The following is a 20,300-nucleotide window of genomic DNA, read 5'->3' as shown; positions in this document are numbered from 1 at the left end:
TGAGGGTGCCAAAAGGGAGTCAGGGCCACAGAGGAACTGAGGGTGAAACTGAGTCTATTTAAGTGAGGACCGTTTTAATTGCCAATGACAGAGACTCAAATGACCGAGGCATGGGAGGGAATTAATTGGGTAGATGAAGGCTTCAGGCATGGCTGGATCCAGGTATCCCAATCATCATCAGGAATCTGTCTGCATCTTTGGTCTTCGCTTTCCTCATATTGTCTTTGCGTTGAGGCATGTTCTCTCCCCATATGGTTATAAGAGCTCCCAGCAGCTCCAACCTAGACTCCGACTAGCCTGGCAATCTTAGCAGAGTAAGAAAGGTCCTCTCTTATAACAGGTCCAGCAAAATTCCAGGGGTGGGCTCTGTGTCCTAGATTGATTTTTAAGCTCACCCCTGAAGAAATCACTCAGAAAATCAAGGTGCTACTACCTGGAAAGCAGAGAGCCTGTGCTTGTCAAGTCAAGGCAGAGACCATCTTGAAGGGGAGAGTAGCGTCCTGGAGATACGGGTAATAGGGACAGAAAGGGGAGGGCAGACAGAATAACTAAGAAAGTCCAGCTTCTTCTCCCAACTTCCTGCTGAGAGTTCTGCAGACACAAAGAAAGACATGCCCAAGGAACACCTGTGTGGCATAAACCCTTCATTCCTGCCCTTGGGCCCAGGAGCCCCCAGACCATCCACATCCACCTCTGGATCCAGAAATCCAGTCTCCCCTTCACTCCTCCCTTAGACCCAGAGGTCCAGGACCCCAGCTCCCTCCTCCCTCAGACCCAGGAGTTGGAGGCCCCAGCCCCTCCCCCTCCCTCTGGAGGTACCATGGCAACCAGGCCCCCTGCCCACCTTTCCCTCCCCCATACAGAATCCGGTTTCTGTTTGAATCTAGCCTGTGTCTAACCAGTTCCTGCGTGAGACAGGGATGAGCGGAGGGCAAGTGGGACGCGAAAGGGGATGACAGAGGGCAGGGGAGCCAGTTATGGGAGAAGAGAGGAGGAGAAAGATGGGAAAAGGAGACCGGGGAGAGGTGGGGAGAGAAGTAGGGAGACAGAGAGAGGGTGGTAGGCTTGGAGAGAGGCAGAATGCTATGAAGAGAGGGAGGGACGGAGGGCTGGGGAAATGTTGGGGAAACTAGGGGAGAAGGAGACTGGGGGGTTGGAGGGGGAGAGGGGGAGAGCAATGGGGAGGAAGAGGGCAGAGGAATCAAGGGAAAGAGTGGAGGAGAGATGGGGAGAAATCAGGGGGAAAAGATGGGGAGAGAGGGGGAGGGGGGCAGAGAGATGGGGAGAGAAGGAGGAGAGAGGGAGAGGCGGAGAGTTGAGGAGACAGGGGGAGATGGAGGAAGAAGCAGGAAAGAGTCAAAGAACGAATCGGGGCACGGAGGAATTGGAACTCACTGGGTTCCCAGAGGTTAGGGGAACCCGGATTCCTATGTGGTCTCAACCTTCCAGTTCTTCCTTATTTTACCCCTGGGGCTTCAAAGAGGAGGAGGAGACAGCAGCAGGGAGAAGGAGCTGGGGTGGGTGGCCCAGTCAGGGCTCTTCTCCCCATCCTCCTGAGACATCCCCCACCCACCTTCCCAGGATGCAACGAGAGGTGGAGACCCTGTGCTCCTCCACCATGGGCAAGCCCGGCATGCTCAGGGAGGCAGGTATTAAGCAGTGTGTGTGTGTGTGTGTGTGTGTGTGTGTGCGCGCGCGCGCGCGCGTATTGGGGTGGGGGCGCTACATTCATGCCCAGTGTGGTAACCCTGGCTTGCAGTATGGCCTTAAGCTAGTCCCTGGCCTACCAGAAAGCCACCCCAGACTCTGACGTTGACCAGATTCCTGGGCAGCACCCTTTGGACCTCAAACTGTATTTCTCACGAGCCTTTGCAGTTCCTCGGCCAGTGGTCTGGACCAAGAACTACATTTCCCATGAGCCTCTGGGGCCTTCACAACTCTTTCGAGGCTATTGTCTCCCTAGGCGCTCTGCCCTGGTCCCTCACACTCTCCTTTTCTCCCACACTGAGCTCCACAGCTTCCCCCAAAGCCACTCCTCCTCCCCGCTTCCCATCTTCAATGGTCCCATTGCGAACCTGATCACTGGGCTAGACCCCAGGTACTGGCCCTCCCCTCCCATTTCCTCCCACAGCCATCAACCCCATCTTCCTGCCCACTCCCTTTGTCCTCCGCCTGTCTCTCCATCCCCACAGCCCCGGCTCAGGTCTTGTCCTCTTCCACGTGGATACTTTCTCTCCCTAACTCCCGGTCCAGTTTTTCTCCTCAAGCCCATTCCTCACTTGGCTCCTGAGGGGTCTTCTGACCACCAACACTGACTCTGTCTCTCCTCTGCTCACACCCTCCTTCCTCCTCCATCACTTCCAGGATAGAGTCCCACAGCCTCAGACCCCGTGTGGTCTGCCACCTCATGTTCCAGGGCTCCCTACCTGCACTGTACGTTAGTAGGGTCATTCATTCATTCATTCATTCACTCAATCAACATTTATTGAGTAGCATCTTGGTGAGGATGCATTTGCCTAGCATGTAATAGAAATTGGACTTAGTGTTGTATAAAGAATAGGAGAACGATTATCACCCAAAAAGAAGCCCAGAAGTGGGGCGTGGTTTGGGTTTGGTTGAGTCAGCAGCTCAATGATGTCATTGAGGACCCAGCTTTTATTTCGCTGCCTTTTGGCCTGGGATGTGTCTCCTTTGCACACCAGCTTGCTTACCACAAAATGGCTGCCACAGTCCCAGGCATCACTTGCAGAGGTCTTCATCTTCAGAACCCCTAAATGATCTCTCCTAACATCTTATTGGCCAGCACTCAGTCACCCACTCACTCTTGTCTCAACCCCTGGCAAAAAGAAGATAATCATGATTATTTTCGTCAGCGGTCCTCAACTCTGGCTACACATCAAGTGAAAGGATTAAAAATAATCTATACCCAACCTTACCTCAGATCCAATTTAACCAGAATCTCTAGGATTTGGGTCCTTGCATCTATAGTTATGAATGCTTGTCAGGTGATTGCAATGAACAATAAGAGTTGGAAGGCACTGGTTTAAACTGCATGGAATACCTTTGAGGAGAGGAGATTGGTGAGCCTCCCCTGAGTTGCGTGGGTGAGGAATGGACCCTCCTCAAATGGGGGAAGAAGGGAATGGGAATGGCTGAGTGGGTATCCTTTCTCGATGTCTGCTACAAGCACCTACTCTGTGCGGGGTGCTATGTCAGGTATAGCAAATGACCTTGTGGCAAAACAGACACCGTTTCTGTCCTCGGGTCTCTTATTTTTTATTTTTTTTTTTAAGATTTTCTTTTTATTTATTTATTTGAGAGAGACAGAGATAGTGAGAGAGAGAGAGAGAGAGAGAGAGCAGGAGCAGGGAGAGGGAGAAGCAGAGAGGAGAGGGAGAAGCAGGGAGGAGAGGGAGAAGCAGGCTCCCCACTGAGCAGAGAGGCTCCATCCCGGGACCCCGGGATCATGACCCGAGCCAAAGGCAGACACTTAACCAGCTGAGCCACCCAGGCGCCCCTGTTCTCAGGTCTCTTTTTAGAGTCTTTGAAGACTTCTTCCTTTTGGAGATCTCTGCCCCACATCATCCCTAAGCTAGACTGAGGCACCCATCTGATAAATATAATTTATGTAGAGATCCAGAAAAGTTGAGTGGAACTGAGTTGGCCAGTTTTGTAGATCAGTATTTCAGTTTTGTGGCTGGCTTTGTGGTACTTTCGAACCAGTAACATTTTTAACTTACCAGGGTGCGAACTTTGGCGTCAGCCATCAGAAAGCCCATGGGTCCCCAGTGTTTTGCCAATGGTGCCCGATGAATGAAATGATCCAGTCTGTTCCCATGCAAGGAGGGCGGACATGAAACACACCATCTCACAAATAATTAATAACCTACAAATGCAATAATCATGCCTTAGTCTTGGGGCTGAAGGGAATTCTGAGAAATTGTTGCAGATGACCATATTCTCTTTGCTTAAAGACCTTAGTCCCTGGTGGTCCCTCGGCATAAACATCCTTTTCCCTGCCATTTCTTTTTCTTCCTTCTTTATTTTTTTTTTTAAAGTAGGCTCCACGCCCAGCGTGGAGCCCAGTGTGGGGCTTGAACTCACAACCCCGAGATCAAGAATTGCACGCAACTGTCAGCCAGGAGCCCCAAGTGCTTTTAAAAAGGGATTGTAAACATACAGTTATTATTATTGTTATGTGGGCAGGTTTGAGGAGGTTATTGTGTTGGAAGGATGTAGGGGAAGCCAGTAGAGCTGGAAGAAAGTTATCAGAGAAGTCAACAGGGGCGACCACACACAGGGCAGGTGCTTCTCAAAGGGGATCTTGTTAAAATGCAGATTCTGACCCCGTAGGGCTGGGGTGGACCCCGAAATGCTGTGATTCTTTCTTTTTTTGTTTCAATTTATTTTCCAGTTTGCATACATAAAACAAAGAGATCTTAAATATATTTCAGTCGGTTTTGACAAATGCCTAGATTCATCTCACCCAAACACTGTGAAGCATAGAATATTCCTGTTATACCAGTTCCCTCAAATTGAAATGCTGTGTTTCAAATAAGGTACTGCTCCCCAGATCACACACTGAGGAGCGAGTCCCCACCCCAGGGAGGACTGTATCCTGAAGGCAAGACGAAGCCACTGGTGGTTTGCAAACGTGGGGCGCTGTGATGGAATGATCACCCCAGATGCCCTGTGGAAACATATGGGAAGTGGGAGGACGGGGACCAAAGCAGGGGACTTACTATGGTACAAGCTGGGTCAAAGGCCGCCAGGAGCTTAGTTGTGACATAGCTGTGTGCTGGAGACAGCCTGTATCTGCTCACAAGAGCCGATTGTTAAATTTTGCAAGCTGGTTGTTAAAACTGTGGGGAGCATGAAATTGGTCATGGTGGGAGTACTGACAGTATGAAAACTGGCAGATGCTACAATCTGTGTGTGTGTGTGTGTGTGTGTGTGTGTGTGAGAGAGAGAGAGAGAGAGAGAGAGAGAGAGAGTGATATTAATTAAACATTTACCAGCACACCCCTGAGTTTATTGACTTGTACCGAGGGAGTCCGTAACACATGGCATGTCTCAGTCGGAGGGTGTTAGGGAGGACTTATCATTATGGGAGCTGCTGGGTTAGGTGACTTTGGGAGGATTCAGGGAAGCAGGCTTTGCTCTGGATCGGATGCTGGCAGGAAGGGGAGGCAAGTCTATGATGCAGGAGGGATGAATGGAGCGAACGTTGTGGGTGGGGAAGAAGCAGCATCGGCTCTGAACCAAGAGGAGGATGTTTGGTCATTTTGTGGTTTGGACAGTGTTCGTGGTGTGTGGTGTTGAGACATGACTCCACTCTTATTTTTATCTTGGTCTGTCATGGTCACAGAGTGGCCTTGGCTGATGTGGGTGTTCTGTGAAATCGTTTATGTCCGATATAAAGAGCCCTGGCTGTCAATGGCTGCTTTCCTCTTTGTTCATCTGCTGTAACAAAGAGACACCCGCAAACACAGTGGCATGAAGAAGAGAGTGTATTTCTCTCATGTGACAGGAGGCAGGTGGTCTGAATTGGTGGGACATCTCAGCCCCCATGAGATGACTCAGGGACCCGGATTCCCTCCATATTGTTGCTCTAGCAAGGCTGAAGCTGGCTCATTGCTACATCCACATCCCAGTACAAGGGAAGGGGCAACAAGTCAAAGACAAGCCATCTTCTTTTAAACAAATGACTCCAAAGTTGCACCCTTCACTCCCCTAACACTGTTGGTGAGAACTCGGTCACATGGCCACACAGCTGCAAGGGATGTTATCTCGAGCCCGGTGGCTGGCTGTGTGCTGGATCAGACTCTAAGACTGTAGAGGAGGGGAAAAATGGATTATGTGAGACAACTAGCAGTTGGCCATAAGTGAGACCTGTTAGTGGATGGAGGAGTTGCCTAGAACACCTCAGATTTGGCAGCTTTTATCAGCCTAGTTGGAATCAGGAGGTTGGTTCTGAGAGTGTTGGGAAAACCACCCACTGGATTCAAAGGCTGCTGCAGGGCTGGGGTGACTGGAATAGGAAGCAAAGCGAGGCAAGTCCCTTCCTCTTCCTCCTGCCTTGCGATCTCTCTCTAGCGCCCCCTTCAGGCAGAGCCTAACAGGAACCCAGCTGTGGGGACAGAACCCGGGTTGGTAGGGTCCTCTGCCCTGGGATCACAGAGTGGGTGCAGAAGGGAGTTGTTCGGGGCTGAGAGGCAATAGCTTAGTGACTGGTGTAAGAGCTATTCGGGAGTGGCATGGACAACACTTCGGGATGCCCATTTAGGCCGAATAATGTCTGAGGACTGCTCAGGGCAGCTGACACTGCGTTCTTCATTCCCAGGAGCCCTCCTTGTGGACCTAGAGACCCCAGAGAAGATACAAGCCCGGAGCCCGGGCAGGCCTGTCAAATCCTCGTGAGTGGCCCCTGGCCCCATGACTTCTGATCTCAGCTCCCCCCTCCCCCCGAGTGCGATGACGGCGACCCCTGACCTCGGAGGGCCCTGCCCGCTCGCTCTCTCCCCAGGAAGCAGTACCTGCGTCAGGTCATTGCAGAATATGAGGCGCTGGACCGAGAGCTCCCGTGCATCCGGAAGTTCCCCACACCGCCCGCTGCCCAGCCTCTCTGTCTGTGCATGGAGACCTCAGTGAGTGGCCCCCCTGCGCCTCCCTGTGACCCCAGACCACGAGCTTCTGCACAATTTGGGTGGGAGCCTAGGAAGGTGAAATGAGGTGGACAGGGTTTACATCCAGGCTCTGCGGCTTACCAGCCGTGGGCTTGGCACCAGGTTTTAGGTTGCTAAAAATTGATTATGAATTCGTCAAAGGATCAATCGTCACTTTGATCGCTGCTGATCCCAGAGAGGCAGAGAGAGGGGGAGACCGTCAGTCAGAGGAGGCATCTACTAGGTTCTCGGAGTAAATTAAAAGCGCCTTAATGGGATGCTTCCACGTGCCAGGTACAGGCCTCAGAGGTACTCCCTCAGCTGATCTGTGTGACTTTAGCCCAACACAGAGATTGTTGTCCTTGTTACAGGAACCAATTCGCAGCCCATCCCTCCTCTTCTTTGTGGCTCTGAACAGGGGACCGCCCCCCTCCTCCCCACCCCCACAGCCACAGCTTGCCTTCCTGGAGGTGACCAATTTCATGATTTCATCCTAGTTCATCAGCAATTTTATATGTTATGACCATGGTATATCACCTTCCACATGGTAATCTCATGCTGAAAATGTGGTTAGTGGTCAATGTTTCTGAATGACAAGAACTCATTCTTGATGATCCTTATTATTATTATTATTATTTACAACTGAACATTCCTTAATAGGAACATAAAAGGAAAAGTGTGCAACTTTAAGCCTTGCGGGATCTTCAAGAGCTGCTCAAAGCCTGCCATCCAGTGCAGGTTGCTGGAAAAGTTTTTGGTAGCTTGGTAAAATTGGCCAAATTGGCGAATCATGTAAGCCAACTGCTCACTGGCAAATCGGCTTGGTGAGAAGCGATTTTTTGGAGAATGACCTAGAATGACAGGTAGATGCTTTTCTACCTCAGAGATACGTGTTTTCCCCGCTTTGACTAGAGCGATAGGATCCTGAGATCGAGTGTGAACCTTGCCTCTCAAATGCCACCTGGGATTCCGGCAGGTCCTGCAAGTGGGTCTAAGGTGGGGACTTGGGAACCTGGACTGAACCTTAGTGTCACATGCTGAGGCTCTCTCTCTTGACTCCTCCAGCCAGAGGAGGACCTTACCCACCTGGAGGTGCTGGAGGCTCTGGAGGCCGAGTTACCCGGCGCCATGGAGAGCGGGCGCGTGAGCAGCATCCGCTTTGAAAATATGAATGTCATCTGTGGGACTGCGGGGCGCCGGGACAGGTGAGCCTGCGGCGGGGTCGGGGCCAAGAGGGAACAGGAGAGGCTGGGCCAGGAGCCGGGGGAGGTGAGGAGTGTGGCCCAGAGAGCGCGGGGGAGAGGGGCGGGGCCGGAGCCAAGGCGCTGAGTGGGCGGGGCCGGGAAAGGAAAGCGGTGTGGTCTGGAGAGGGACCTGGTTGGTGCAAGGGCCGGACGACCCGGCTGAGAGTGAAGTGGAGTGAACCGGGAAGGGGCTCCAGCCGAGAGCGAGCGCGGTGAGGGGGCAGGGCCAGGTAAGATCAGAGAGAAGGCGGGATCTGGAGTGAGGAAACGGACTTTGAGCGACCCGGACAGAATTAAAACCGAGGTGTGGGGTCGGAGCCTGGACCCAGCACATTGAGGGGGTGGGACCAGGAGAGCTCTGGAGGGCCAGCGACCTGGAGTGTGTAGTTGGGGGCGAGGCCGGGAGAAACCTAAATCAGGGCACGGGCCTGAGAGACACACCGAAGGGCCCAGCCCTGGAGCGGCGGTGTGAAGAGATGGAGCCTCGACAGACCACAATTAGGGGAACAGGACCAGGCTGAGAGAAGACCGGACCTAGAATCACCCGCGTTAAGGATCGAAGTACGGGTTGACCTCAGCGAGAGGGCAGGGCTGCAGAGGGGTTTAGGGACAGAGCGACGAGTTGAGCAACCGGAGTGGGTAAACGAACATGGACCAGGCAGGGACCCTCCGACAATCAAGGGCGGGGCGGGGACCACCAGCGATTCGCTTCGGTCACCGCCCCGGCCCTGCCCTCTCGGCCCCGCCCCCTCACAGGTGGCTCATCACGGTCACGGACTTCCAGACTCGCTCGCGCCTGCTGCGCTGCGGCATCCGCCTCCGCGGGAACGCACACCCGCTGGTGCGCCACGACGAGCGGCTGGTGGCGGATTACCGCCTGCACCTGCGCCGCTCCCTTGTCCGGCGGCGCATGCTCGAGGCCCTGGGGGCGGAGCCGACCGAGGAAGACTAACACTTAGGGGGCGGGGCCCGGCTGCGCCTGTACACCGCCCAGCTGGCTCGGGCTACCCACCCGGAACCCCGGAGGGAAGGGGGCGTTGCCTCCCCAGGAAGGAGGCGGGGCCGGCTCGAGGGGGTGGATACTGCGAGTTTAATTATAAAGAATGACCTGGTACAAAAGCCATTTCTCTCTGCAAAATCTTGGTGGGGAGTCAGGGGGAGGGAGGTGATGGGGGGTAGGGATGAGCCCCCACAATATAATCCCGCCTCCCTCATCTTCCCCCAGTCCCTGCAAATGGACGCCTGGGTCCCAAATCCCTTGAAAGATGAACCGAGGCTCGCGAGAGGGAAGACCCGGGCGCCGGGGCTTTTAACCCATGCCGATCCCTGTCTCAGAGAGAACCAGACGTCTTCATCCGCCCCCCTCCTCTTTTCTCCTCCCACCCCCCCTTGGAAGACAATTCTCGGGCTTTTATTTCAGGTTGTTTTTTTTCTGGATTTTTTTTTATGTGTTCTAGGGTTTTTTTTGTTTTTTTTTTTTGTTGTTTTTGTATTTTCTTTTGTTATTGTTCCTCTTTTTGCTTTATCCTCTCCGCCCCGCGCTGCCCCCATCCAGTCCCTTCCCCCTCCCACCCCGACCTCTCCTCCCCCCCCACCCCCTACACCCTCCCCAACCCCGCGGCACCCATCCAGAATGAACAAGCCCTTGATAGACGGGCGCCGCGCAGGCCCCCTGCGGATGGGGGGCATCCGACAAGGGGGAGGGGGCGGGTAGGGGCCCAGTGCGACCTCTGCCCCCTTCCTTTCACCCCTCCCCCCTCCCACGACCCTCCCACAAGGTTCCCCGCAGATCCCTGACGTGGTGAGGGGAGAGGGCTGCAAGCACCCTCCCCCCCCATGGACGGAGCGCCCCCCCCCCCGGGGGTAGGGGGCAGCAGAGGGGGAATGGGCTTGGGGAAAGGAGGGGGAGCTCCCTTCTTTGGCAGCTGAACATGGGGGGGACCTGAGGGCGATGCCCTCCCCCCTTTACCCACAGTAGGAGAGGGGGCTTCCCAGGGGAAGGGGTGGCTTAAAATTCCCAAGCCCCAGGAATAAAGGGAGGGGGGAAGCGTGCAGGAAGGAACAGCCATGCTGGAGGGAGAAGGTGTTTCTTGGAGAGAAGGAAAGGTTAGGGGTGGGGGTGGGGGAATCTTCGTGCAAAATGGATGGAGAGACGGTCCAGGAAGAACTAGGAAGAGTGAGGAGGGGGGATGTGGGTCACAGACTGGAGCAGGGAGAAGAGGAAGCGTGGAGGCATGGTGAGCAAGAGGGGAGTGTGCATAGGGTCTTCTCTCGACAGGAGAAAGGAGTGTCCAAGAGGTGAGAAAACAGGCAGGGTAAGAATGTCTGCAAGAGCTGTTCCTCCACAGGCACAAAAAATAAGGATGCTAGGAAAAGAAACGACAGTATAGCCCAAGAGTGTGTGGAAGGAGACAAGTGTGCAAAAGGAGAGAGACAGTCGAGTCCCCCCCCCCCCCAGGGAGATGGAAACAGTCACCAAGGAGCCAATAAGAACAAGGAGAAATGCAGGAATGAGTGTGCGGCAAAGCCATGGTATGCAGGAACATTGTCAGAAAAGGAACATGGTTTCAAGAGCAGCGGAAGTGCTAGGGAGGACGTGTGTGCAAGAGGTGAGTGTGCAAGAAAGTTCACAGAAGAGCTGAGAATGAAGCAGGACACAGATCTGGAAAAGAAGGGTGCACAGGAGTGGGGGCCTGGCAAAGAGGAAGGGAACGAGCATTTAAGAGAGAAGCAGTTCCTGGGAGGCAGGTGTACAAGATGGGGGATAAGAAGAGATGGCGTGAGGAGGGGAGGGGCAGGGAAGGGCGTGGGAGTGTCACCGAGAGAGGGAGAGGTGGGGAGAGTCAGAACGTGGGGGTTCGAGAACAAGAAGGGGAAATGCTTAAAGACGATGGGCGCAAGCGTGTCAGGAGCTGTGCATGGGATAGCAAGTGTGCAAGAGCTGAATAAAGGCAGGTGTGTTCCACAGAATAAGTATGTGCGCACAGAGTTTGTGAGTGGGTGGGGAAAAGGGTGTCCCAAGTGTGTCTGCAGCAAGGGTTTAGAGATTTTCAGGAGTGAGGTGTGTAAGAGAGGATACCAAGGGAAGAGTACACAGGCGAGAGTTTGAGACAGTAAGGGTACGGAATGTGGGAGAAGAAATGCAATGTGTGCTAGGGAAACAGGGCGTGTTTGAGCGCTGAGAGGGCCTCGCGAGCCAGAAGCCAAGGCGGAGTGTGCAAGACAGCGAGAGGGCAAATTTGTGCAAAATTGTAGCCCAGGGACAGGAGAGGCAAGCAGGCGTGCAAAGGAGCGTGCAAGAGGCCGGGGCAGGGGGTGGGGGCGGTGGCCGCTGTGTGTGCTGGGGAGAGGGGAAGGTGCATAGGGAGAGCCCAGGGGCCTGGAGAGGGGGGGAAGGGTTGTTAGAGGGGCGGCAGGTGGTGGAATCTGAGGGCACCCCCTTCCCCTGCGGCCGGGGACAACCCCCATCCAATCAGGCTCAGGGCTGACCCTCTATGGCTCTGTCTGTTTCCCCCTACCCAGAACCGACCCTTCCCTCCTTCTCCATCCCCCTCTGTGATCTCCTCCATCACCTCCCCCCTGCTCCCTGCTTCACACACAGTCTTGTGTCAGCTGCCCCCTCCTGCGAGGTGCAAATGTCTGGCCAGGATCAGGCCACCTGGTGACCTCCGGCCTTGGGAGAGGAGGGCAGGGCACAGTTCTAGCAGAGTCCCTGGCCCAGGGGGAGAGAATGACGGTCAGGGGTCAGAGGTCAAGAGGCCAGTAGGCTCAAGGGTTCTGTGGACGGGCTGGTCCGTCCAGGCCAGCCATCACCTCTCCAGGAAAAATTTGAGAGCCCGGTCGATGTTCATGCGGTGGCCCACCCTGGTCACACCCAGATCGACGTAATCCTCCTTGGTCAAGGCGGGCAGATGGGAGCCATCGATCTCGTGGTCCAGGAACTGTGCTCGGTGCTCAGCCAAGCCCAGCCACTCCAGCCAATCAGCCACGTCGAACTTGGTCCAGAACCCCAGAGGTTTAGCGCCGAAGGGCTTGTCCGGGGGCAGCGAAAGCAGGCGGGTTGGTGAGAGGGAGCGGGAGGCCCCTGACAAGGCTCCACCAAGCCCCCCGGACATCCCGGGGTGTGGTGGCACAAAGACAGGGGCGAAAGGGTCAGCTGAGCCTCCTGCCCCTCCAGTTGGGGAGCTGCGGATGTCAAAGAGGCCCGGATACAGGGGTCCGGAAGGCAGGATGGGCAGGGACGAGGGCCTGGGCGCAGGGCTGACCTTGTGCTCCGAGGCGGGCAGCAGTGAGGGGCTGGGGGCCCGGCGGAGCAGAGGCGGCCGCATCTCGAACTCCACACCCTGGAGGTGGCGGGTAGACGTGGAGGAGGAGGCTGAGGGGGAGGTGGCCCCTGGAGCTGTGGCAGCTGAAGGGGGGACCCCGCTTCCTGTGGGGAGTGGCGGCAGAGGTGGTTTGGGCCAGTTCTGAAACAGGCTGCTGACGGGTTTGGAGAGGAGCGAGGGCTGGGAGTCTTCAGAGAGTCTGGAGGTGACAAAGGGGCAGGGGTGGAGGAAGGGGGTTTGGAGGGCAATGGTGCGGTGAGAAAGAGGCAGAGGTCAAGACGTAGGGAGAGAAGAGAGACAGGAGCAGGGGTAGAGAGGTGGAGCAGAGAGATGGGAAGAGATAGGAGGAGCGAGGGGGTAAGACAGATGTCAGGACAGAAATGAAGGGAGAGAAGAAACGAGAGGACAGGGAGAGGGTGACAGTCAAGAGAGATGAAAGAAAAAGAGACATTAAGTGATAATAATAATAATCGCCACCACTTACTGATGCTCACGTGTGCCAGGCATTGTTCTAAGTGCTTTACATATCGCATCTCAGTGTATTCCCCCATGACAGCCCTGATGCAGGTTACTATTATCATCAGCAGCACAGAGAGGTTAAGTAACTTGCCTAAGGACACACAGCCAGGAAGTGGCAGAGCCCAGTTATATGGCACCAAAGTCTGAGCTCTTAACCACTACTCTATACTGCCTATCGGGTTATGGCCAGTCACAGCAGAGTGGAAGACAGGGAGACGGTGAAAGAGGAACAAAAAGAGGGTGAGCGTTCAGGGGAGAGAGATGGAAGGGGACAGGGGACAGAGAGAGAGAGAGAGAGAGAGAGGGAGAGAGATGAGGAGAGGGAGATGAAAGAGAGAAGAAACAAGGGGAGAAAAAGGTTCCCCTCATCCCTTTCGCTCCCTTCAGAACAGTCCTGCCTCAGGGCCTTTGAACTGGCTGTTCCCTTGGCCTAGCTCACTTCCCCCAGGTAGCCATGGGATCTGCTGTCTCCCTTCCTCCGGTTTCTGCTCCTCTTGCTGGTTATTTGAGAGGCCTTCTCTAACCCCCATCCCTGCTTCATTAGACCATGAGCTCCAGGAGGGCAGGGCTTTGCTCGTCCTGTCCCCCATGGGGTCCCCGTCACCCAGAAGGGCACCCAGCGTACAGCAGGTGGCAGATCAATAGCTGGTGCGTCTGTCGCCTACATTAAGCATCCTCTCCTTCACCCAGAATACTTCAAAATAATCAGACAGTCGCCTTAAGATCGCAAAGGCCTGATGAAACCACATTCAAGTATCACCATAAGGTCATCAGACCCTCAGCGTCAGAGTGCACTCAGCAGAAGGACAAGGGCAGGGGGATTAAGAAACCTCTCCTCACTCTCTCCCGTGTGCCTGAATCAGGAATGTGACTCTACTTTCCCTAAGACTAGAAGGTCTTGAACGAGCTCGAACTTTGTGGTGATCCTGGCTAAGCTAGCTGCTTGAGGAAACTTCTCCACTATCCCATATTTTCCCCTCTATACTTCCTGGGCTTTGGTAAGAGGCCCCTCCTCTCCCCCAACTTGTGTTACAACAACGGCCCACATTTAATCCTCTCAAAAAGCCTTTAGGTGGGTCCAATGCTTCTACATTGGTCCCCTTCTACAGAGAGGTGGATTCCTTTGCCTCAGGTCACCCAGTTAAAAGTCCAGGGCTGAGACCAAAGCCCAAGAAGCCCGGCTCCAGACCCACACTCCAAACCACTGCGCCCTAAAGCATCTTAATCTTGAGCCACACCGGGTTCAAGGGACTCACAGATTTCAGGGACTGTCAGAAGTGACAGCCCACCAAGGAAACAGACATCGGCAAGTTGTGCTCCAATCTCTTTTGTCAATAATTTTTTTGTTCATCATGGGATGTGGGTTGTCATGGTGATGGGAAGAGAGCACAAAAGCTACTGAGATAAACTATCTGTGAAAGCATGCTTTTCTGAGGACGGACTTCTGCTAGCCAGCCTCGTTTCTGCTTTCTTTCTGCCACCTGGGACCCTCAAAGGACGCAGCTATGGGGAAGGTAGGTTCTGGTGCCCACAGCATTGGCCCCTGTGGCCTCTGTCACCAACCATCAGCCCCGGCTCACCTCTGCCGCTGCAGGGAAGCGGTCCTCTCAGGGACGTAGCTGGCTCCCCCGTGGTGGCTGTCCCCGCTTCCCCCGCTGCCTCCCCGGGCCCAGGGCAGAGCGCCACCAGCTGCCGAGGAGCCCCCAAATTGCTGAAGCTTGGAGCTGAGTTCACTGATGATGCTGGCTTTTACTGTGGCCAAGGCTGAGGCCTGAGGCTGGGCCAGGGGCCCGGGCAGGGGTGGTGGCGGGGGGCCCGGGCCCTCCTCCCAGGGCAACAGCTTCCGAGGCAGAGAGGAGGCCGATGGCAAGGGCACCGGCGGGCCTTCCGGCTCGATAGCCACCGGACCCCCGGCCATAGCCGCTGTTGAGGGTCCCGTGCACCCGCTCAGGGCCAGCAGCCCATCCGTCCCAGCCCCTGTCACCGAGACGGTGGGGCTGGTGGGAGTGACAGGGTCCCGGAGTCCCCCACTAGGGCCGGGCCTCAGGCCTCCACTGGTCCCCAGAGCCCGGCCCCGGAGCTTAGATGGAGTCATGAGCTGCGGGGGATACGGTGAGCCAGGAGTCCCGCTGCCCCCGAAGGCCTGGCCGTCCAGGTAGGCCACGTATGTGTCCAGAAGCTCTGGCCCACTGGCCACACTGGCGCCCCCGCCCCCGCCGCCGCCACCACCACCTCCGGCGCTGCCACCGCCTTCGGCAGAGAGGCTGCTCAGGGTGGATGCGCTGCTGATGGTCTCCAGAGGGTGGTCGCTGCTGCTCCGGCTGTCCACCTCCTCGATCCCGGAATCTGTGCCCGGCGGTGGGTCTGGGCCAGGCTGTGGGGCCGGGGGAGCAGGGGCCGCCGGGGCCGGTGGGCCTGGCGGAGGGGGGTCCCCAGGAGCCACGGGGGCCCCCTGGGTCAGTGTGGCCACCTCGCTGTCATAGGAAGTCAGGCTGGATGCCGTGGAGTCCAGGGTGGGAGGTGCGGCAGCAATAGCAGGTGGTGGCACGGGGGGCAAGGGGGTGGTTGGGGTGGGTGGGTCCGGCAGCGGGTGGGGAGGCCCGGGTGTGAGGGGCGACTCTGGCTTCTCGAAGCTGTTGGAGAACTCCAGAGGCGGGGGCAGCGGTTCCACGAAGAGGAATTCACCGTCTTCCACATCCACCGAGGGAGCAGGGGGCGGCAGGACTAGCAGGGGAAGCCCGTTCTCTTCACTGCCTCGCGGGGAGGTCGGCGAGGGCGGTACGGACCGGCGTGGGCTGGGCGGCGGAACTCCCGGCCCGTCTTCCGAGGGCGGTCCCCTTCCCCCCGCCCCACTGGCCCGGGGCTGGCAGTTCTCAAGGAACCGCACGTGCAGGGGCAGCCGTTCGGGCTCCTCGGGGGCCCCCGACCTCCACGCCTTGCTCACCCCGGGGTGCGGGGGCGGGGGCTCTGGCCCCAGCTGCAGGAGGAGGGGCCCGACCCCCGGAGCTGTGGGGGGCAAGCGGTGCAGCAAGGAGCGTCGCGCAGCTGGAGGGCTGGCCGGAAGGGACTTCTCCTGGCTGCCCAGCCCTGCCCGGTACCCCAGCTCCCGGCGGGCGGGGTCCGGTGGTGGGGCCCCCCAGAGACGCAGCACTGGCTCATGGTGGGCGTGGGGCGAGTGGTGGTGTGGGGTGGGCGGCGGGGCCTCATAGCGGGGCGATGGGGGCCTTGGAGGGGGCTGGGGGGGCCCACCACCCTCCGAGGACTCCTTCAGCGCCCGCTCTCGGGCGGCCAGGGCCAGCCCGAGCGGGGAGGCGGGGTCCAGGGCCTTGCCGGTCAGCGGGTGGACCAGGGGTCGGGGCGGCAGGAAGCTGGTGAAGGCGCTGCTGCTCCCGCTGCCCCCGTAGGCGCGGCTGCCCGCCGCGTAAGCCCCGTAGCCGCCGCCGCTCCCCGCGCCCGCAGACTCCAGCCGCAGGTAGGGCTCGGCGGAGAACATGCCTTCGTCGATGGATTTCGAGTGGCGCAGCCGGGGACCCGGGGGCGCCCCTGGGCCCAGCCCGCTGTCGCCGCCATCCTCGTCCCCCGCGTCGGTGGAGAGGAAGAGCGTGGATCGCCGGCGGGCTTCGTTCTGCCAGCCCCCTTCCCTCCGGGCCGCCCCCACCAGGGCCGCTCCGAACTGGCTGGTGAAATCCAGGGTGGCCGGGCCGCTGGGCGAGGTGGGGGTGGGCACGGGCGAGGGCGACGGCGGCACCGGCGACATGGCCGGGGCAGGGCTCGGCGCCGAGGAGCCGCCTCCGCCGCTGCCGCCGCCGCCGCCGCCGCCGCCGCCGCCCGCAGCCTCGGGCTGGGTGGGGGGCTCCGCCTCGGTGCTGCTGCCCTGGCTGCTGCGGCCGCTGCTACTGGTGGACGGAGCCTTGATGATGATGGTGGGGATGGGGATGGAGTTCTTCTCCGACGGGGCGGCCGGCGGCGGCTGCGGGGACGCCGGAGACGTGGGCGAGGGGGCGGGCGGGAGGCCGCCGCCCTTCTGAGGCTCGCCTTCGACTTTGGTCTGCTTGACCAGGGGCCCCTTGCGCCCGCGGCCCGAGCGGGCTGGCACGTACATGGCCGCGCTGGCCGCCCGGGGGGGCAGCTGGAAGTAGCGCAGGGCCGGGGCCTGGGAGGAGCCGATGCCCCCGCCCCCGCTGCCGTGGTGCGACGGGGACGGGGCGCCCGGGGTGGGGCTGGGCCCGCCGCCCCGCCAGCCGCGCAGGCTGGGCTGGGGCCCCAGAGCCAGTCGGGGTGGGGGGTCGTCGGGGGAGCCGCCGGTCTCCATCTCCGGGGGATGAGGGGGGTGGGCGTGGTGGTGATGAGGCTGGGGGGGCGGGGCGTGATGGTGGTGGTGGTGGGGCGGGTGGTGGTGGGCGGGGGGCAGGGCCCCGCTGTGGTACAGGCTCTTCTCACGGCCCCCTACACGCGTGTCGGGAGGGGAGGGTCCATCAAAGGATGCGGGGGAAGAGGAGGGGAGGGGGCCACCCGAACTGGGGTTGAAGGGCCCTCCTCTGGGGGATGGGGTGAGGCGGCCAGAGGAGGAGGGGGCTGGAGGTGTGCTGTAGGGCGGCTCCGGTGGGGACGTGGTGGGCGGCGGGGGGATGTCCTCCGAGCCAGGCACAGACAGGCTGCGGCTGAACTTCATGGCTGGGGGTGCTAGGTAGGGTCTATCATCTTCTGCAGCCCCTGGGGAAGAGACAGTGGATCCAGGAGTGGGGGGAGGGGGTTTCCCTCCTCCCCTATCCCATAGTACTACAATATTAATGAAATAATAATAATTAATAATAATAATAATACGACGCCACTGAATATATGCTAAGACCCTCACACGAATGAGTGTGAGTTCCCCAGCTGTGGTAAATCGGCTTGATGACCAGGCTGTGCATTGCACATCAGCAACCGGCAGAGGGAGCAAGGGGAGGTGGGGCGACATTCAGCTGAACTTCCTCCCCACGCCAGGAGGGGGCGCCATTTTCTAATTCCCACAAAGACACAGCCTGTACTGGTGGTGGCGGCTTGGGGTGAGCAAAAGTGGCTGGAGCCCGGGAAAGACGCCATGTTTAGGTGCACAGTTATAGATTTCTTTTCATATATACGCCGAAACAAAATGTAATTAGCACATCAAACCTGTGCTTTCACAGACGGAACTGCTTAGGATGAGGCTAACGTTTACTAGAGAGAGCCGATTTTATAGGTTAGCAATGCGGGGTGGCTTTACAGGTAGTTGAAAGGAGGTAAATGAGGAGATACAGGTAGACCTCACAGATGCAAGACTCACACTGATGGACTGTGGACGCTGGAAGTGGGAGAAAAACTAGACCCAATCAGCAAAAGGACTCGGAGTGGATTGGGAAGAGCAAAGTCTTTTGCCTACTTATCACTGTCAGGGCCCAGTCTTTGACCCTCTTCTCCCCTCTGACTACTCTCTCTCCTTTGGCAATCTCAAGCTATATGCTGCTTCATTCACTATCTCTCTGCTGAAGACGCCCACATCTGTCCTGGGGCTCAGCCCTCTCCCCGGAGCTCCAGGCTCCTATATCCAAATGCCATATCCACTTAATTGGATGTCTCACTGGCATCTGAAACTTGGCAGGCCCCCAGCTGTGCTCCTGATCTCCTCCCACCCCATAGTCTCCCTCATCTGAGCAAATGGCTCAGTCCTACCTCAGGACCTTTGTCTTGGCTGTTCTCACTACCTGGAATACCTTATCACCGTATATCCACATGGCTCTCCCCCTTCATTTCCATGTTTTGGCTCATATCTGCCTCCCAGCACTCCTGATCTCTCTTATTCTAGTCTGCTCCCCCCGCCCCCTCCCCCCCCCCCCGACAGAACTTACCACTGTCAACATACTATACAATTGTCTTGTTTCTTGTCCTTATAATCTATTGTCTGTCTTCCCCTGCTAGAAGGCAAGCTCCATGAGGGCAGGACCCTTTCCTCTGTTTTGTTCACTGACATATCCCCAGCAGTCTAGGACTTATGCTGGGTGCTTAGTAAACATTTCTAGAATGTATGCATGCATGAATGAAGTCAGGTATAGGAGAGAAGAAACTAGGTGGTGGGGGCTTCGACTCACTGCATCCAGGCAGGAACAATAACATGCCCATTTTCTAGATGCAGAACCCAAGGCCCAGAGAGGTGAAGCTTCTTGTTCCAGGTCACACAGCCAGGAGGGACAAGAGCCAGAATTCAAACCCAGGTTTGCCCAAAAACAAAGCCTGAGCTCTTTGCCCAGCTTGATGGAACTGTGGTCATATATGGAAGTAGAAAAGGACATTTCAAAGCCCCTTCATTCCGCCCGTAAACTGTCACTCTCCCAGCCTCCCCCTCCCCTGCTGGCATCCATTATACCCACCCGTCCAGGTGACATACCAATAGATTTTTGCCGGAGCATAAGCCCAGGTCCTGGAGGCAGGTAAGAAGGACGTTCGTAACTTGGCTGCGAGCGGTGGTGCGGATCGAAGCTTGACTTTGGGATGGCAGTCAGAGGAAAAAGACAACAGAGAAAGATCAGTCTGGCTGTGAAGATTCTCGGCTTCACCATACAGCCAGCCCCCAAGCCTTCTCCAAGCCTCTGCAGGAACGGTGAGAGGAATGGAGGAGGCAAAAGGGAATTCTGGGGGAGAGAGAGGTGTCTTGAGTTTGGGCAGCGGGGAGAAAGAAAGGAAAAGAAAGCAGTTTCTCAGGCAGCCCTGTTTGCTCTGCTTCCCATACCGATTACTATTCTGGGTCTTTTCTCCATTCTTGCTGTCAAACCCCCCACCCAGGTCCAAGTCACCAGCATTGCTTGGCTCGCTGGCTGCCCCAGCCTTTTCCCCGGTCTCCCTGCTGCCACCCTGTCCCCCCCCCCGCCCCCCACCCCCGCTTTCTGGTCTGCTTGCCACATAAGAGTCGGAAGGAGCTTTCAAAAAGAAGTCCAGGCCATGCGATTGCTGTGCTTAAAATCCTACAGGTGCGGGGCGCCTGGGTGGCTCAGTTGGTGAAGCGACTGCCTTCAGCTCAGGTCATGATCCTGGAGTCCCGGGATCGAGTCCCGCATCGGGCTCCCTGCTCAGCGGGGAGTCTGCTTCTCCCTCTGACCCTCTTCCCTCTCATGCTCTCTGTCTCTCATTCTCTCTCTCAAATAAATAAATAAAATCTTTTAAAAAAAAATCCTACAGGAGCATCCCACATCACCATTCGGGAGGGGATCGGAATTCCCAACTCTGGTCTTGAGTTGTGGTAGACGCTGCTGGCGCGCACCCACATCCCCTTGACTGGGACGCAGTGACCATCCCCGGCTGCTGAGGGTGTCACCTGCCTGGCCTCTCTGTTGCCCCTGGCTCTAAAGGATCCCCCTCCTCCAAAGGAGCTGATGGGCCCAAGTAGTTATGTCCCCCTACTCCTGGGAGCAGCCTGCAGCCAAGGACAGACTGAGCAGATGGAATCCCCATCTCAGGCTCCTGCTACAGGAACCCCAAGGGGCCCAGTACAATCTAGCCCTGCCTACATCTCCTACCTGCTCACTGTGGTCCAC

General features: G+C 57.2%; 2 protein-coding genes across 7 annotated transcripts in view; one reads left to right on the top strand and one right to left on the bottom strand.

The window, feature by feature from the left end:
• The first annotated feature begins 1,296 nt into the window (after positions 1-1,296).
• Positions 1,297-9,468, top strand: CUNH19orf81 (chromosome unknown C19orf81 homolog). Its single transcript, XM_025849430.2, has 5 exons — positions 1,297-1,649; positions 6,344-6,416; positions 6,527-6,647; positions 7,731-7,870; positions 8,666-9,468. The coding sequence occupies exons 1-5, from the start codon at positions 1,334-1,336 to the stop codon at positions 8,859-8,861; spliced, it is 846 nt and encodes a 281-aa protein (XP_025705215.2). The 5' UTR covers positions 1,297-1,333; the 3' UTR covers positions 8,862-9,468.
• A 2,244-nt stretch (positions 9,469-11,712) lies between these two features.
• SHANK1 (SH3 and multiple ankyrin repeat domains 1) overlaps positions 11,713-20,300 on the bottom strand; it is a 50,557-nt gene continuing 41,969 nt past the window's right edge. For 5 of the 6 annotated variants that reach the window (XM_073886399.1, XM_073886398.1, XM_073886401.1 and 2 more), the window contains 3 exons: positions 19,157-19,253; positions 14,334-17,466; positions 11,713-12,433 (listed from right to left, as the gene is read on the bottom strand). In XM_073886399.1, the coding sequence (XP_073742500.1) occupies positions 11,719-12,433; positions 14,334-17,466; positions 19,157-19,253 (3,945 nt within the window). In that variant the 3' untranslated portion in view covers positions 11,713-11,718. Of the gene's footprint in view, positions 12,434-12,844; positions 12,926-14,333; positions 17,467-19,156; positions 19,254-20,300 lie in introns of all 6 variants that reach the window. The other variant, XM_073886403.1, reaches the window with a different exon arrangement.

Source organism: Callorhinus ursinus, unplaced genomic scaffold, assembly GCF_003265705.2.
Source record: "Callorhinus ursinus isolate GAN/ISIS: 27379988/994484 unplaced genomic scaffold, GSC_fseal_2.0 scaffold71, whole genome shotgun sequence".
Lineage (NCBI taxonomy): Eukaryota > Metazoa > Chordata > Mammalia > Carnivora > Otariidae > Callorhinus > Callorhinus ursinus.
This window is presented reverse-complemented; position numbering and strand designations above follow the sequence as displayed.

What these genes read in the sequence shown, in the direction of transcription:
- CUNH19orf81 (XM_025849430.2), top strand. Translation starts at nt 1,334, where the DNA reads ATGGAGGAAGAAGCAGGAAAGAGTCAAAGAACGAATCGGGGCACGGAG. An exon ending in GGCAGGCCTGTCAAATCCTC is followed by an intron (nt 6,417 to 6,526) that starts GTGAGTGGCCCC and finishes CTCTCTCCCCAG; the next exon opens with GAAGCAGTACCTGCGTCAGG. An exon ending in ACTGCGGGGCGCCGGGACAG is followed by an intron (nt 7,871 to 8,665) that starts GTGAGCCTGCGG and finishes GCCCCCTCACAG; the next exon opens with GTGGCTCATCACGGTCACGG.